The sequence below is a fragment of the Neoarius graeffei genome, chromosome 2 (genome assembly GCF_027579695.1).
Source record: "Neoarius graeffei isolate fNeoGra1 chromosome 2, fNeoGra1.pri, whole genome shotgun sequence".
Taxonomy (NCBI): Eukaryota; Metazoa; Chordata; class Actinopteri; order Siluriformes; family Ariidae; genus Neoarius; species Neoarius graeffei.
The window spans coordinates 78,959,791-78,978,075 of record NC_083570.1 but is presented as its reverse complement, the minus strand read 5'-3'; the positions used below and the strand labels follow the sequence as shown (position 1 = coordinate 78,978,075).

At 42.3% G+C, this 18,285-nt stretch overlaps 1 protein-coding gene across 1 annotated transcript in view; it reads left to right on the top strand.

Annotated features, from left to right (window-relative positions):
* iftap (intraflagellar transport associated protein) overlaps window positions 1–18,285 on the top strand; it is a 27,162-nt gene extending 8,877 nt beyond the window's left edge. Inside the window, exons 3-6 of the mRNA XM_060915002.1 lie at window positions 1,159–1,244; window positions 11,363–11,405; window positions 17,652–17,791; window positions 18,086–18,285. Of these exons, the coding sequence (XP_060770985.1) occupies window positions 1,159–1,244; window positions 11,363–11,405; window positions 17,652–17,791; window positions 18,086–18,196 (380 nt within the window). The 3' untranslated portion in view covers window positions 18,197–18,285. The remainder of the gene's footprint in view (window positions 1–1,158; window positions 1,245–11,362; window positions 11,406–17,651; window positions 17,792–18,085) is intronic.

Here is an 18,285-nt window from a genome sequence, read left to right as displayed (position 1 = left end):
CCCATACTTCAGAGTTGGAGAGGTGTTCTTTTCCTGGAATTTGGCACCCTTTTCTCTCCAAACATACCTTTGCACATTGTGGCCAAAACTTTCTATTTTGATTTCATCAGTCCACATGACTTGTTTCCAAAATGCATCAGGCTTATTTAGATGTTCATTTGCAAACTTCAGACTCTAAATTTTGTGGGTAGGACACAGGAAAGGTTTTCTTCTGATGACTTTCCCATGAAGGTCATATTTGTTCAGGTGTCGCTGCATAGTAGAACAGTGCGTCACCACTCCAGGTTCTGCTAAGTCTTTCTGAAGGCCTTTTGCAGTCAGACAGGGTTTTTTTATTTGCCTTTCTAGCAATCCAACAAGCAGTTCTTTCAGAAAGTTTTCTTCATCTTCCAGACCGCACCTTGATCTCCATGTTTCTGTTAACTGCCATTTCTTAATAACATTACAATCTGAGGAAACAGCTACCTGAAAACACTTTGCTACGTTCTTGTAGCCTTCTCCTGCCTTGTGAACATCAATTATTTTATTATTCAGAATGCGAGGAAGTTGCTTAGAGGAGCCCATGGCTGTTGATTTTAGGGACAAGTTTGAGGAGTCAGAGAATTTATACAGCTTTGAAATCTGCATCATCTGACCTTTCCTAACAGAATTTGAGCAAGCCACAGCTCAATAACTAATTAAGGTCTGGAACCTTGGTAAAAGTTACCTGAGAACTCAAATGTATTGGGGTGCCCAAATTTCTCATGGTGTTCCTTTTCTTTTTTCACTCTCCAATTGTACAAAACAAAAATAATACACAAATCTTGCAGAAAACGCTGAAAAGAAATGTATCTTCTTTACCTTTATGCCTTTTGGTGATCAGTTCATCTTCTGCTCACTTAACTATTCATAGTAACAGACATTTTCAGTAAGGGTGGCCAAACTTTTGTATGCCACTGTACTGTATCTTGGGTTCATGCTGTCTGCAGTGAAATACAAAACAAAGTAAATTTAGAAATCACTGCAGGTTTTTTTTCCTTTTTATTTATTTATTTATTTATTTATTTAGCATGTTCCATAGCATCCCAACTTTTTCTGATTTGGGGTTGTACATAAAGGAGCATTCCACACCCTACTGCATAATTAGTAGTCTTGTCTCTTCTTTCTTCTCTGTTGTAGAGAATGTGACTGCTGGTCTTGAAGAAGAAAACAAAACCTGTCTTGCAGAGCTGGACAGAAGAGACAGTGTGAACATGGACAGAAAGGTGAATGTAGTGTACATGAAAACAGCATGCAGAGATCAGGAGACACTTTCATGAACAGTTACAACATTCAAGTGTCTGGCCAAACTGCAGTGCTACATTTGAAAACCTTTGCTTTCCATGATACTTTTGTTACATATTTATTCAATAACATGACTTAACAAGGTAGAGGTGGGGAAATTAAACATCTCATCTCATCATCTCTAGCCACTTTATCCTGTTCTACAGGGTCGCAGGCAAGCTGGAGCCTATCCCAGCTGACTACGGGCGAAAGGCGGGGTACACCCTGGACAAGTCGCCAGGTCATCACAGGGCTGACACATAGACACAGACAACCATTCACACTCACATTCACACGTACGGTCAATTTAGAGTTACCAGTTAACCTAACCTGCATGTCTTTGGACTGTGGGGGAAACCAGAGCACCCGGAGGAAACCCATGCGGACACAGGGAGAACATGCAAACTCCACACAGAAAGGCCCTCGCCGGCCACGGGGCTTGAACCTGGACCTTCTTGCTATGAGGCGACAGCGCTAACCACTACACCACCGTGCCGCCCGGAAATTAAACATTTGATCTAAAATTATATTTTAGCATCCTTCCACAAAGTTACCTGTTTCTGTAAATAGCAATAGAATCAAATAAAAATAGACGTTATGTCATAAAATGATACATGTGGTACGGTATATAAGGAATAAAACATGCCATCCGCCATTGCCAACTAAAACTCTATAGTTCAAAGAAGAAGCCGTATCTAAACATGATCCAGAAGCACAGACGTCTTCTCTGGGCCAAGGCTCATTTAAAATGGACTGTGGCAAAGTGGAAAACTGTTCTGTGGTCAGACGAATCAAAATTTGAAGTTCTTTATGGAAATCAGGGACGCCGTGTCATTTGGACTAAAGAGGAGAAGAACAACCCAAGTTGTTACCAGTGCTCAGTCCAGAAGCCTGCATCTCTGATGGTATGGGGTTGCATTAGTGCGTGTGGCATGGGCAGCTTACACATCTGGAAAGACACCATCAATGCTGAAAGGTATATCCAGGCTCTAGAGCAACATATGCTCCCATCCAGACGACGTCTCTTTCAGGGAAGACCTTGCATTTTCCAACATGACAATGCCAAACCACATACTGCATCAATTACAGCATCATGGCTGCGTAGAAGAAGGGTCCGGGTACTGAACTGGCCAGCCTGCAGTCCAGATCTTTCACCCATAGAAAACATTTGGCGCATCATAAAACAGAAGATACGACAAAAAAGACCTAAGACAGTTGAGCAACTAGAATCCTACGTTAGACAAGAATGGGTTAACATTCCTATCCCTAAACTTGAGCAACTTGTCTCCTCAGTCCCCAGACGTTTACAGACTGTTGTAAAGAGAAAAGGGGATGTCTCACAGTGGTAAACATGGCCTTGTCCCAACTTTTTTGAGATGTGTTGTTGTCATAAAATTTAAAATCACCTAATTTTTCTCTTTAAATGATACATTTTCTCAGTTTAAACATTTGATATGTCATCTATGTTCTATTCTGAATAAAATATGGAATTTTGAAACTTCCACATCATTGCATTCCGTTTTTATTTACAATTTGTACTTTGTCCCAACTTTTTTGGAATCGGGGTTGTAATATAATATTTTTTAAAGAATGGGATGTCATACTTTTTGCCCATTTATAGTTGCATTTAATGTTGTGGAACATCTGTGAAACAAGTTAGTTTCTGTTAACACTCGTGTTATAGCAGCACCAGTCCCTTTGTAACATGTTATAAAGCATTGACAGTGGAGACTCCTTACAAAAATTCTAAATAAACACATAGATAATGCCACTATATCAACAATGACTTTTTTTAACCTCCTTATGTGGAGCATCTGTCTTACAATTCTGTTTAAGTTGTTACTTCAGAAACAAAAGCATATTAGAACAAGTGCATTAATGTAAAAATGCAATAATAAAGTACTGTCAGAGCCATGTTGCTATAGAAAAATAATTAGCACCTTCTGATCAATCAGAATTGAACATTCAAAAGTGCTATGGTATAAAATGACATGGTATCAAAATGCTATAAAAATGCACTATATAGCCAAAAGCATATGGACAGCTGACCTTTACACTCATTTCTACACAAAGTTGGAAGCACACAATTTTATAGGATGCCTTTGTATACTGTAGTATTAAAATTTCCCTTCACTGGAACTAAAAGACTGAGCTCAAACTTGTTCCAGCATGACAGTGCTCTTGTGCATAACAGAAGGTCCATGAAGATATGGTTTCCAAGGTTGGTGTGGAAGAGTATCACTCTGACCTCAATCCCACTGAACAAATGAATGAACTGCACCACCGGGCCTCCTTGCCCAACATCACAAATGCTCCTGTGGATAAATGACCACAGATCCCCATAGCCGTGCTCCAAAATCTAATGGAAAGCCTTCTTAGAAGAGTGGAATGTACTTTTGGCCATATAATATATTGCAGATTTGCCTTTTAAGCTAAGCTGACTTTATTGTCTCATCTGATGTTCACCTGTAGAGAAGCATCATTTGGTTGTGGCATGGTGTGTATCAAAATATACAAACCCCATTTCCAGGCAAGTTGGGATATTTTCCAAAATGTAATAAAAACAAAAATCGGTGATTTTGTTAATTCATGTGAGCCTTTATTGAATTGACAAACGTACAAAGAAAAGATTTTCAATTATTTTTCTGACCAACTTAATTGTATTTTGTAAATAAAAGCAAAGTTATAATTTGATGCCTGCAATACACTCAAAAAAAGTTGGGACAGAAGCAAAATCAGACTAAAAAACTACTGAAAGGACATTCAAGTGACACCATTTTGGAAGATTCCACAATAAGCAGGTTAATTGGTAAGATGATTGGGTATAAAAGGAGCATGCACCAAAGGCTCAGTCTTTGCAAGCAAGGATGGGTTGTGGCTCAGTCCTTTGTGCCAAAATTGGTGCGAGAATTGTTAGTCAATTCAAAAAGAACATTTCTCAATGCAAGTTTGCAAAGAATTTAGGTCTTACAAAATATACAGTACATGATACTGTGAAAAGATTCAGGGAATTCGGAGACATCTCGATGCGTAAAGGGCAAGGCCGGAAAACACTGTTGAATGTGCGTGACCTTCGAGCCCTCAGGCGGCACTGCCTGAGAAACCATCATACTAAATGTGACAAATACAGCCACATGGGCTTGGGAGTACTTTAGGAAAACATTGTCACTTTACACAGTCCGCCGCTGCATCCAGAAATGCAACCTGAAACTGTATTACATAAGGAGGAAGCTATTTATCAATTCTATGTCGAAACGTTGGCAATTTCTCTGGGCCCAACCTCATCTTTGATGGACTGAAAGATAGTGGAAATGTGTGCTGTTGTCAGATGAGTCCACATTTCAGCTTGTATTTGCGAAAACCGAATGTCGAGTTCTCTGTACCAAAGATGAACACGACCATCCAGTTATCAGAGAAAGGTGCAAAATCCAGCATCTGAGATAGTATGGAGGGCATCAATGCCCATGGCATGGGTGAGTTACATGTGTGTGTGAGACAGTACCATTGATGTGGAGGCATATGTTGGGATTTTAGAGAGATATGTATTGCCATCAAGGTGACGTCTCTTTCAGGGAAGTCCATGCTTATTTCAGCAGGATGATCCCAGGCCTCATTCTACACGGTCTACAATAGCATGGCTTCGGAGACACAGAGTAGGTGTGCTTGACTGGCCTGCTGTCAGTCCGGATCTCTCTCCTATTGAGAATGTACCGTATGGTGCTTCATGAAGGGGAGAATCAGACAACAGCAACCATGGACTGTTGAGCAGCTGAAGTCTTATATCGAGCAAGAATGGACAAAAATTCCAATTGCAAAACTGCAACAATTAGTGTCCACAGTTCCCATACAATTAAAAAGTGTTAGTAAAAGGAAAGGTTATGTAACACAATAGTAATACCGTATTTTCTGGACTATAGAGCGCACCTGTATATAAGCCGCATCCGCTCTATTTTTAAAAAAAAAATTAAAAAAAAGATATACAAGCCGCACCGGGCTATAAGCCGCAGATATCTATGTTGAAAAATTAGATATTTACTGCATGTCCAGAACGATTTTGTACTGTAAATGTACATGTATGTACCTGAACAGATTCTTTCCGAACAGTGCCTTTTAACACGGCAGCAACTTTGCTGATTAAAACGGAACAGAACCAAGAGAAAATAACCGGTATTTATTTACCTTCATTTCTCCTGTGTTTGAAACCACAAGTCACTTTAATCATCTTCGCTGGATTTGAAAATAATTACCAGTTAGTAATTTGTCGTGCGTGTTCTATCTGCTAAAGATCTGCTAATTCTTCTTTGCATTGATTTTTCGTCTATCTTATTTTTGATTCTACTTCCGGTTAGAGCGCCCCTAGCGGTGGAAGAAAAATCCACAGAATAGCCGCACCTTTGTATAAGCCGCATGGTTCAAAACCTAGGAAAAAAGTAGCGGCTTATAGTCCAGAAAATACGGTAATGCCTTTGTCCTAACTTGTTTTGAGTTTGTTGAAGGCATCAAGTTCTAACTTTGTTTATCTCATCTCATCTCATTATCTCTAGCCGCTTTATCCTGTACTACAGGGTTACAGGCAAGCTGGAGCCTATCCCAGCTGACTACGGGCGAAAGGCGGGGTACACCCTGGACAAGTCGCCACGCGGACACGGGGAGAACATGCAAACTCCACACAGAAAGGCCCTCGCCGGCCATGGGGCTCGAACCTGGACCTTCTTGCTGTGAGGCGACAGCGCTAACCACTACACCACCGTGCCGCCAACTTTGTTTATATTTACAAAATACAATTAAGTTGGTCAGTTAAATAAAAGTTCATGTGAATTAACAAATCACATATATTTGTGAGCGGCACGGTGGTGTAGTGGTTAGCGCTCTCGCCTCACAGCAAGAAGGTCCGGGTTCGAGCCCCATAGCCGGCGAGGGCCTCTCTGTGTGGAGTTTGCATGTTCTTCCCGTGTCCGCGTGGGTTTCCTCCGGGTGCTCCGGTTTCCCCCACAGTCCAAAGACATGCAGGTTAGGTTAACTGGCAACTCTAAATTGACCGTAGGTGTGAATGTGAGTGTGAATGGTTGTCTGTGTCTATGTGTCAGCCCTGTGATGACCTGGCGACTTGTCCAGGGTGTACCCCGCCTTTCACCCGTAGTCAGCTGGGATAGGCTCCAGCTTGCCTGCGACCCTGTAGAACAGGATAAAGCAGCTAGAGATAATGAGATGAGACATATTTTTGTTTTTATTACACTTTGGAAAATATCCCAACTTTTCTGGAAATGGTGTTTGTAATACATCATGAGGCAAGATGTTTTTCTATGTTTTGGGCTAAATGATAGCGCATTGGGGTGGCATGGTGGTGCAGTGGTTGATACTGTCGCTTCACAGCAAGAAGGTTCTGGGTTCGAACCTTGTGGCCGACTGAAGCTTTTTGTGCTTTCTGTTTGCATGTTCTCTCCGTGCTTGTGTGGGTTTCCTTTGGATGCTCAGATTTCCTCCCACAGTCCAAAGACATCCGGATTTGGTCAGCTGACTCCTCTAAATTGTCCATAGGTGTGAATGTGAGTGAGAATGGTTGTTTTGTCTGTGTGTTAGGCCTGCGATAGATTGCCCAGGGTGGACCCTGCTTCATGTCTGAAGCTAGCTATGATTGGCTCCAGCTTCCTTTGAAACCCTGGCATATAAGCAGTATAGATAATGGATGGATAGATGAAGCTTTGTTGGAGACAGATATTAAAGCGTATTGTTCACCTGCCAGGCCAAAATAAATAACTTTGGGCATGTAATGGGTACAGGATTAGTTAGCTAGCTTCAGTGTATAATAAGAGTCTGTAAAAAGAGCCTCTTGAAAATCTTTTTGGTTTTTAAACACAAATATTTCCAATATATTTGGCTGCCATGTGCTCAATTATTTTACTGTTTAATTTGAAATTTTTCTCATTAATTACATGCTAATAAAATCTTATGGTGCTGGTTGTTGCTTTGTAGGCAAGGACTTTAATTGCAGCAGGTGGCTTTAGATTTGGATACTATATTTGATTTATACTCGCACCATAACTAGCATCTCAGCGTTCTGTAATATTAGTATACAATAATGAAATCAACCCTCTTTATTCAGCTGTAAGTATCTAATGTTGCAAATGTCTGTTTTAATTTATTTAAAAAGTTTTATTGACTGGAATAAAAATTTGAGTGACTCTTGTGGTTAATTGACACATCTGTGTACAAAAGAAATAAAGTTGAGATTCCTCAGGCTACAGAGTTAGAAGAGTCACAGCCAGTAATTAAACAGCATCAGACAGCACAGAATAGTGAAAAACAGTAGATAGAGAATAGTGTGGGTCACACTGAGACATAAAACATTACTTATTCATTTATTAACCCTCATTGTATAAACAGGCAGCACATGCAAAACTCAATACACAGGCAGTAACTCGAGCTGAGAATAGAACCAGGGACCTTGGAGCTATGAGGCATCAATGTTATTCGTGACACCCATTAAACACTGAACAGTGCAAATGGCTTGTTGAGGTTATGTACCGTATGCTAGAATAGGATTGGCGGTTAAGAAAACTAATAACTCCAGGTTGAAACACTGTCTTTCAGGTGTGTGACGGAATTGCTTTGGTACCATTTGCCAAACAAGATCAATGTGAAGAACTTCTTATTGGGCTGCTCCTGATATTCCTGTGATGACACTGTTTGTCTTTTACTGCCATACTGAGGACACTTTCTACAGTAGCTGTAGAAGCAGTGAAAGGTTCAGGAAGACAGATTAACTTATCGAGTTTTTCTAGGGAGTAGTGTATATGGACAAGGTGAGGTCCTTCGAGATATAAATCTGCTACTTGAATTTGGCAGCCCTCTCAGTGACAGACCTGCAAAAGGAGGGAACAGTCTGTCTGCTTTCTCCTAAAGGCAACAAGAAATTAATTAGTTCTCTGAACATTTAAGGAGAGAATGTTGTCTGTGTGCCAAGTGGTAAGAAGGTCAAGTTTGTCCTTGTAAGCTGAATATCAGCACTATGACAGCAGTGTCCTAAGAGAACTTCATGACAATGTTGGCACTGTCTGTAACATCATCATAGTGTATGACTAGAAAGTACAGTACCTTGGAGTTCATGTGCTGGGATGATACAATAGTTGACTTGCAACATGAGGAATTTGCATTTGATTTGGGTTTAAATAAAATTTCAGCTGGATGGACAAAAGGACAAGCAACCAAACAAAAAAAGCAAGCACAAAACCAAGAGACCACAGGACTACAGATACAGAACCTCAGTCAAATCCTTTTCAAATTAAAAATCAAATTTACTCCTGCCTATTCCGACTTCATATACACAAATGCACTCCAACATGTCAAGCAAATGGACCACCTTCAGCAATTAATGACTTCCCCCTGATGTGTGTATGGTTCTTGTGTACCTGAATGGTACCCAAGACTGCCTGCTATGTTATTTATTGATCTTCTCTGGTTAGCAGGACATCAATTAATGTCAATACCATCTGGTACTTACAGTGCTAGACATATCAATGCAGAGAAGACTGGTGCCATATTTCGCTGTTAGAATCAGAATGAGATAAACCTGCTCAATGAGAACAATCTCAGTGCTGCAGTGCTGTTGAGTTTAAGCATATAAATAGAATAAAAAAATCCCATTGATTATGGTTACATGTCCATGTTTAGCTCATACTGAGTAAAGTCACAGTTACTGAGACTTCTAAATTAACTAGTTATCGTTTTCAGTGCAGATGAACAGATAATGGATGTGAGCATGTAAATATTATAATGTAATCTTTGAATTGTGCAGTGCTGCTGAGTCAACTTTCAGTAGCTTGTTTGCTGTATTTCCTTTAGTGCCTTTTTTGCTATCAGATTGAATGGATCAAAAGCTTTTCATAATAGAACATCTGGAAGATCTGTTATCCGTTTTCCACATGCTAAACATTTTCACTTTGATCACTAACTGTTAAATATTGGTTAAAGCCTTCTTAAACTGTGAATCATTGTTATCTCCCCTAACACACTCATAGTTACTTATAATGGGTATGCATTCAATACAAAAACAGTTAATATCTGATTCTTCATGCAGAACTGATTTTATCTCTTTGTAAATGACTGATGCAGATATGAATTTTATTCAGTAGGTTTATTAATGCTGTGTTACCATGTATGCACAACACCTACACAACTATACACATCTACACAACCTTCTGTAGCATATCCATCAATGCAAAGAACCCACCGGAGGACCACTGCTGAATTGATATTATTTGCATGATGGTGCATTCTCAGCACAGCAGTGATGCTGACATGGCAGTGACATAGTGTGTGGTGCTGTATATACTTATATCTGAATGACAGTATAAACAGAAAGTAAAATGAAAGACTAAGAATGGTGGAGGAATAATATCCCATTAATGCAGCATGTCTTTGCAGTGGACAGACTTTTTCTTTAGATCAGCATGTGAAGGTAAAGACAGTATCTTGTCACACACTTGTCATAGCTAAATAGGTACAGTAAGTGTGTTTACACCTTAATAATATGATGATCAGATTCAGACTTATTATTCAAGTATCCTGTTACTCTGATACCTAAAATTAAAGTAAGGCTATTGTCTGATTTAAAGCAATCTGATAAAACCAGCTGGATTTAATCAGGATACTAGGTGCATGTTAACAGGTAAACAGCCACTGGTTGTTTTTCTATATCAGTTAATGTGTAGAAAATTGGAGGGAGAAAAAAAGATTGTTTCCATAGAGTCACCAGTGCTCAGTAAGAAGTGCATGATGGACTAAAAATATTTGTGCCGCAGTGCTGTTGAATGCTCCCTTCTGTTTGTTCAGAAGGTGTTGATTTAAATTTCTGTAACAATGCAGTTCTGACAGTAGGTCTGGCTGTAAGTTTCACATCAATGCGCTCATTCTAATGCGTTATTGTTTATGTAGTAATAACTTAGATGGACAGATACTAAGTGTAAACAGATTTAATAAATGTGTCATGGGCTACTTGTACTAAGGACGATGATGCATTTTTATTTTAAAATTGTGTGGTCCTTGAGATTCTGATTGCATTATTTCCATACATCAGTACTGTTTGTTTTTCCTAACATGATCAAAATGAATCTCCACTCAAAGGTATTGAAGACTAAATGTTTTCAAAGACAAGTGAAGAAATATCATGAATACTGCTGTGTCCCACTCTGCATAAGGTCTTAAACTTCCACAGCTTCAAAGCTCTGAGTGATCTTAGTTAGGAAACTTGTGTCACAACTATTTACACTAAAGGTCAACTGATATGGGTCCCCCCCCCAGGTCAATACCGAATATTAGTAATCAAGGACACCAATAACTGATAATTTGGGCTGATACTCATTTACGATAAATGTGATGCTTGTAGTTTGAAAATTTATAAGAAGTCAGTTCTTACAACTTACATTAAATAAACATAGTATGTGAAATTAGAATGCCATAAAAGATAAAATACTTTGAACAAAAACTGTGCAAAAAGTATATTGATGACAGTTGTCATCTCAAGGTGTGTGTCTGAGAGTGAGCGAAGTTGTATGGTAGGGTGCATTGTGCTTTTTGCAAACTGCGCCATTCAATCTCGACATGTTCTTACTTTTCCTCTCACTGTGGAAGTGAATGCAGGTGCTGCTTCATTCCTGTGTTTGTCACAAACATCGAAAAGCATGTTTGATTGGATTTACTTGACATGTGGTTCACATTTCTACCCATACAGAAGTCTTGGTTGGTTCCATGGTGTGGAAGAGAAAGACATGGGATGATAAAACACCTGATCTATCTATCTATCTATCTATCTATCTATCTATCTATCTATCTATCTATCTATCTATCTATCTGTCTGTCTGTCTGTCTGTCTGTCTGTCTGTCTGTCTGTCTGTCTGTCTGTCTGTCTGTCTGTCTGTCTGTCTGATAATAATAATAATAATAACATATTTTACATATGGATAGCATGGCTAACAGCCTACAAAAAAATCCCAGCTGGATGGTGAGTTTTTAAGTGATTTTGCAGTACTGCAAAATAAACAGTGATTTTTTTTTTCACCAGGTTGACACTGAGGAAGAGACTGAAGACTTGCATAACATGGAAGGTAAACTGTGGTTTATCTTAAAATGTGTGCAATGCAACACAATATGTTGCATTAAAAGTAGGAGTGCTAATTTATTCAGAAACAAGAAGTGTGTACATTAATGTTTCATGGCTGACTGGCTATCATTAGGTTGTCTATCAAAAGCACTGTGTTGTAGCTTTAATTTGAATGGGCTTATGCATCTTTTACGGTCAGTCAAGAAATGTGATTTGGAGATTTACAGATATACTGCTTGGCACTGCAATAGAGTGATCATATACTGTAATTGCATAGGCGGTAATGTGCACATATAAAAAGCATTTATGGGTTAACCTTACATTTAATACGGTTTATTGAGAATCATGTGTGCACTATTTTGGTAATTAGGGCCTCCAGCTGTCTGATTTAAATGCATTACTATTTATTATGCGTATTCAGTCCCTGCAAATTACGAATGACTGGCCTGTTCTTAGAGAAGAGGATAGCAGCTTTACTGTCATACTTTTAATATGCTCACAGAGCAAGTCTATAATGAGAGCGAACATGCATCAGCCCTGCTATTCATCTCCATGAGCCTCTGCTTTAGTGCTAATGACTTCTAATTAAAGAAAGCCTGGCCACAGAAACTCTCCACAGAAATCATCCATGTAAAGAGGAAGCTCATAGTGAGGGTGATGCTCAGTGCACACAGAGATAAGTTTCTCTATGGTGTTGGGGTAAATGTTAGTGATGAGAGTCAAGGAATATGAAAAGATGACCTCACTCTGTGTGAAAACCACAAGGTGTGGTATTTTGGATGTCAGTCAAAGGTAGTGAATATCAGGAAAATAGTCTGAATTCTACACGAATTAGTATGAGTAATTATGCAGCTACTGTGATAGAGAGAGAATGAATGAATGAATGAATGAATGAATGAATGAATGAATGCAGAGCTCAGTCTGACACAGAACACTGTGTAATTATCGTTATGTCAGGGTGCTGTGACACATGGCTGGCATAAACTAGGTTGGAAAATGGGTACCCTGATAAGCTTCTGGGCCAGCTGGAGCAAGACTCCCAGGAATACATGGGGCTGTATTTGTTTGCTGCATTATCAATACAAGCAGCCCAGAAAAGGGAAATGTAGATATAACTGTCCAGTGTTTATGTACCCAAAGGTTACACATACACACTCAAACACAGATGCTTGCTTCACTCTCAGCAAAAATATGATATTCACTGGGTAGTAATTAGTTTTAATTATGCTTGAATTAAAATCACCATTGCTTACACTCCTGCCAAGCATTCTTACACAGCAGCACACACACATACAGACACGTATAGATGCGCTGAGAGGGAGTGCAACAGGATGAGTTGGGAAGGATGGCTTGTGTATGTGATGTGTCATTGTGAATGATACATTATTTTAAAATAACATTTCTGCACATATAAAGTATACTGATTTGATATTATTATTATTGTTGTTATTATTATTATTATTATTATTATTCACCAAACCCCTTATGGAAATTAACAAAACAAGGACTGTGACGTTGCCCGGTATGGTGCAGCCGGGGCCCCACCCTGGAGCCAGGCCCGGGGTTGGGGCTCGTATGCGAATGCCTGGTGGCCAGGCCTTTGCCCATGGGGCCCGGCCGGGCTCAGCCCGAAGCGGTGACGTGGGTCCGACCTCCTGTGGGTTCACCACCCACAGAGGTAGTAGCAGGGGGCCGGTGTAGTGTGGATTGGGCGGCAGTCGAAGGCAGGGGCCTCGATGACCTGATCCCCGAACATAGCGGCTAGCTGTTGGGACATGGAATGTCACTTCGCTGGGGGGGGGAGAGCCTGAGCTTGTGCGGGAGGTTGAGAGGTACCGGCGAGAGATAGTCGGGCTCACCTCCACGCACAGCTTGGGCTCCGGAACCCAGCTCCTCGAGAGGGGCTGGACTCTCCACTTCTCTGGAGACGCCCACGGTGAGCAGTGATCTGGTGTGGGCTTGCTTATAGCTCCACAGCTCAGATGCCATGTGTTGGAGTTTACCCTAGTGAACGAGAGGGTCGCCTCTCTGTGCCTTTGGGTCGGGGAGAGGGCTCTTGCTGTTGTTTGTGCCTATGGGCCGAATAGCCGTATAGAGTATTTGGCCTTCTTGGAGTCCCTGGGAGAGGTACTGAGAGGTGCTCAGACTGGGGACTCCATTGTTCTACTGGGGGACTTCAACGCTCACGTGGGCGATGACAGTGACACCTGGAGGGGTGTGATTGGGAGGAACGGCCTCCCCGATCTGAACCCGAGTGGTGTTTTGTTATTGGACTTCTGTGCTAGTCACAGTTTGTCCATAATGAACACCATGTTCGAGCATAGGGGTATCCATGAGTGCACGTGGCACCAGGACACCTTAGGTCAGAGGTCGATGATTGACTTTGTTGTCATTTCATCTGATCTCCGGCCCTATGTCTTGGACACTCGGGTGAAGAGAGGGGCTGAGCTGTCAACAGATCACCACCTGGTGGTGAGTTGGATCCGCTGGCGGAGGAGGAAGCCAGACAGACCTGGCAGGCCCAAATGTATGGTGAGGGTCTGCTGGGAACGTCTGGCCGAGCACTCTGTCAGGGAGGTCTTTAACTCCCACCTCCGGGAGAGCTTCTCCCAGCTCCCGAGGGAGGCGGGGGATATTGGGTCTGAGTGGACCATGTTCTCTGCCTCCATTGTTGAAGCGGCTGTTTGGAGCTGTGGCCGCAAGGTCTCCGGTGTCTGTCATGGCGGCAATCCCTGAACCCGGTGGTGGTCACCGGAGTTAAGGGATGCCGTCAAGCTGAAGAAGGAGTCCTATTGGGCCATGTTGGCCTCTGGAACTCCTGAGGCAGCTGACAGGTATTAGCAGGCCAGGCGTGCTGCAGCTTGGGCAGTTGCGGAGGCAAAAACTCGGAATTGGGAGGAGTTCGGTGAGGCCATGGAGGAGGACTATCGGTCGGCCTCGAAGAAATTCTGGCAAACCCTCCGGCGCCTCAGAAGGGGGAAGCAGTACTCTGCCAACACTGTTTACAGTGCGGGTGGGGAGCTGTTGACCTCAACTGGGGATATTGTCAGGCGGTGGAAGGAATACTTCGAGGATCTCCTCAATCCCACCGTCACGCCTTCCATTGAGGAAGCGGAGACTGATGACTCAGAGGTGGACTCGTCCATTACCCAAGCTGAAGTCACTTAGGTGGTTTGCAAGCTCCTCGGTGGCAAGGCACCGGGGGTGGATGAGATCTGCCCTAAGTATCTCAAGTCTCTGGATGTTGTGGGGCTGTCTTGGCTGACACGCCTTTGCAACATCACGTGGCGGTTGGGGGCAGTGCCTCTGGAGTGGCAGACCGGGGTGGTGGTCCCTCTTTTCAAGAAAGGGGACCGGAGAGTGTGCACCAATTATAGGGGAATCACACTTCTCAGCCTCCCCGGGAAGGTTTACTCCAGGGTACTGGAGAGGAGAATTTGGCCGATAATCGAACCTCGGATCCAGGAGGAACAATGCGGTTTTCGTCCTGGTCGTGGAACACTGGACCAGCTCTATACCCTTCATAGGGTGATTGAGGGTTCATGGGAGTTTGCTCAACCAGTCCACATGTGCTTTGTGGATCTGGAGATCTGGAGAAGGCATTCGACCATGTCCCTCGTGGTATTCTGTGGGGGGTGCTTCAGGAGTATGGGGTTCGGGGCTCTTTGCTAAGGGCTGTCCAATCCCTGTACGAAAGGAGCATGTGTCTGGTTCGCATTGCCGGCAGTAAGTCAGACCTGATCCCAGTGTATGTTGGACTCTGGCAGGGCTGCCCTTTGTCACTGGTTCTGTTCATAATTTTTATGGACAGAATTTCTAGGCGCAGCCAGGGGCCAGAGGGAGTCTTGTTTGGGAACCACAGGATTTAATCTCTGCTTTTTGTGGATGATGTTGTCCTGTTGGCTTCTTCAAACCAGGACCTTCAGCATGCACTGGGGCGGTTTGCAGTTGAGTGTGAAGCGGCTGGGATGAGAATCAGCACCTCCAAGTCCGAGGCCATGGTTCTCGACCGGAAAAGGGTGGCTTGCCCTCTCCAGGTTGGTGGAGAAGTCCTGCCTCAAGTGGAGGAGTTTAAGTATCTTGGGATCTTGTTCATGAGTGAGGGAAGGATAGAGCATGAGATCAACAGGTGGATCGGTGCAGCCTCTGCAGTGATGCGGTTGCTTTACTGGTCCGTCATGGTGAAGAAGGAGCTGAGCCAAAAGGCGAAGCTCTCGATTTCCCGGTCGAGCTACGTTCCGACTCTCACCTATGGTCATGAGCTTTGGGTAATGACCGAAAGAACAAGATCACGGATACAAGCGGCTGAAATGAGTTTCCTTCGCAGGGTGGCTGGGCGCTCCCTTACGGTGAGAAGCACAATCACTCGGGAGGAGCTCAGAGTAGAGCCTCTGCTCCTCCACATCAAGAAGAATCAGCTGAGGTGGCTCGGGCATCTCTTTCGGATGCCTCCTGGACGCCTCCCTGGTGAGGTGTTCCAGGCATGTCCCCCCGGGAGGAGGCCCCGGGGAAGACCCAGGACACGCTGGAGGGACTATGTCTCTCGGCTCGCCTGGGAATGCCTCGGTGTTCTTTCCGAGGAGCTGGCCGAAGTGTCTGGGGAGAGGGAAGTTTGGGCTTCCATGCTCAGACTGCTGCCTCCGCGACCCGGCTCCAGATAAGCGGATGAAGATGAGATGAGATTATTATTATTATTATTATTATTATTATTAAGTTACATTTATGTAGCGCCTTTCTCAAACTCGCGGTCGCTTTACATCGGTCAAAGAAAACAGAACACACACAAAAGTTGCTAAAGAGTGGTAAGTTTATGCAGTGGTGGAAGAGGAGAAGTGTTCATGAAACAGAAAGGTTTTAAGATGAGATTTGAAGAAAAGAAGGGAAGAGCAGTCACAGAGGGGTTGAGGGAGGGAATTTCTGAGCTTGGGAGCCATGGCACTGAAGGACCTGCCTCCTAGGGTAGAGAGTCTGGTGCGGGGGGCAGCAAGGAGATCATGGCTAGAGGATCTGAGAGAGTGGGATGAAGTGTAAGGGGTCAGAAGGTCACGGATGTAAGGAAGAGCAAGGCTATAGAGGGCTTTGAAGGTGAGTAGTAGGATTTTATACTTAATTCGGGACAGAACAGGTAGCCAGTGAAGCTGAGAAAGAGTGGGGGGTGATATGAGCAGATTGTTTGGTATGGGTGAGGAGTTTCGCTGCAGAGTTCTGAATGTATTGTAGTCTTTGAAGGGATTCAATAGGGAGGCCAATGAGAAGGGATGTGCACTAATCTAGGCGATAATGATTGTCAGCATCTCAGTAGACCTACTATAAAACCTTAACGTTACTGCGTGTGTGTGTGTACACAGTTAGGTCCATCAGTATTTAACGCTGATGCAATTTTCACAATTTTGCCACTGTAATGAATTTGAAATTAAGCAGATAAGGTGTGAATTGAAGTGTAGAATTTCAGTTTAATTCAGGACATTTAATAACAACAAAAAAATTGCATTAACCCTTTCGGAATTACAGCCTTTTTTTTAACATAGTCCTGCCATTTTCACAGGCTCAAAAGTAATTGGACAATTAACTGATAAGCAGTTTCATGGCCAGAAGTGACCTGTGTTCTTGTTATTTCATGACAAATTAAGAAGACAGAAAGTCTGGAGTTGATTCTATGAACTTGAATTTGTGTTTGGCAACTGTTCATGGGAACTTTCAAGATGTGGTCCAAAGAGGTGTCGGTGCAAGTAAAGGAGGCCATCATTAGCCTGAAAAAAACAAAACAGACTTATCTCAAGAGATAGCAGAAACTTTAGGAGTGGCCAGATCAACAGTTTGGTACATTCTTAAAAATAAGGAATGGACTAGCGAGCTCAGCAACACCAAAAGGCCCGGAAGACCATGGAAACAACTAAAGTGGATGATCGTAGTATTCTAGTCTTTGGTGAAGAAAAAAAACCCTTCATGTCATCTAGCCATGTCAGGAGTGTAATTATTTATTTATTCCAGATGTTTATTGACTCTGTTACAGTAGTTTTTCGAACACTTTGTTCAGCTGAAATACTTTGCTGGGTCTGCATTGGAAACTGCCAGTTGATGACTCCCCTGTTCAATGCTCATTTTAGTGTTTTTCTAACATTTACTTGTTTTCTTGAAAATATATTGTAGGATGAACATGGATGTATTTTTTAAGCAACTCAAACTTTCATAATGACATTCATCCATATACACATGCAGTAGGTTATTTATGTTGTCCTCTTCCTGTTAGATGTGTGTGTGGTTCCTGGAGAGGTTGAGGAAGATTTGCTGGCCTACAGTTCTGCTGTCTGTCACTGCACACAGCTTGAGCTCTCCTCTACTGACGTGGACTATAGGGCACACAAGCCACCAACCAATACAGAGAGCCAGGTATACAAAAAATAATAGCTTATTATGATTCTCCCCAGCACACGCTCGAAATTCGTATGTTCTTTAGAGTTACTAATTTTTCAGGGAGTTGCACACACTCAAATTAATCTATTAATAGGCTTTCATCAGATAGCACTGAAGTGAAATGGCAGTTTAACTAAATTGATTCAAAGCACTTGAATTGGGTTCAAGCAATGTAATTTGGTTAATTGCATAAACATGCAGCGAAAATTAAGCAAAGCTTGTGTTTCATGTTCAGATATGCAGGGATATGAGATCATTTTCTCTCCCCAGAGCGAAACTGAGGAGGTTGTGCCTTTCAGTCTGGATGACACCTTCAATTATAACAATGTTGTTCTGTCTCACAAGTATCCTGTCAAATTGAGCAACTGTGGATCATCATGACTTGTAAGTGCCCACACTTGGATAGAGTTTGGATCAAATGTAACAGCTCCGTAGCTGCCAAGTAAACAATAAAAAAGTGAGAATCGTTA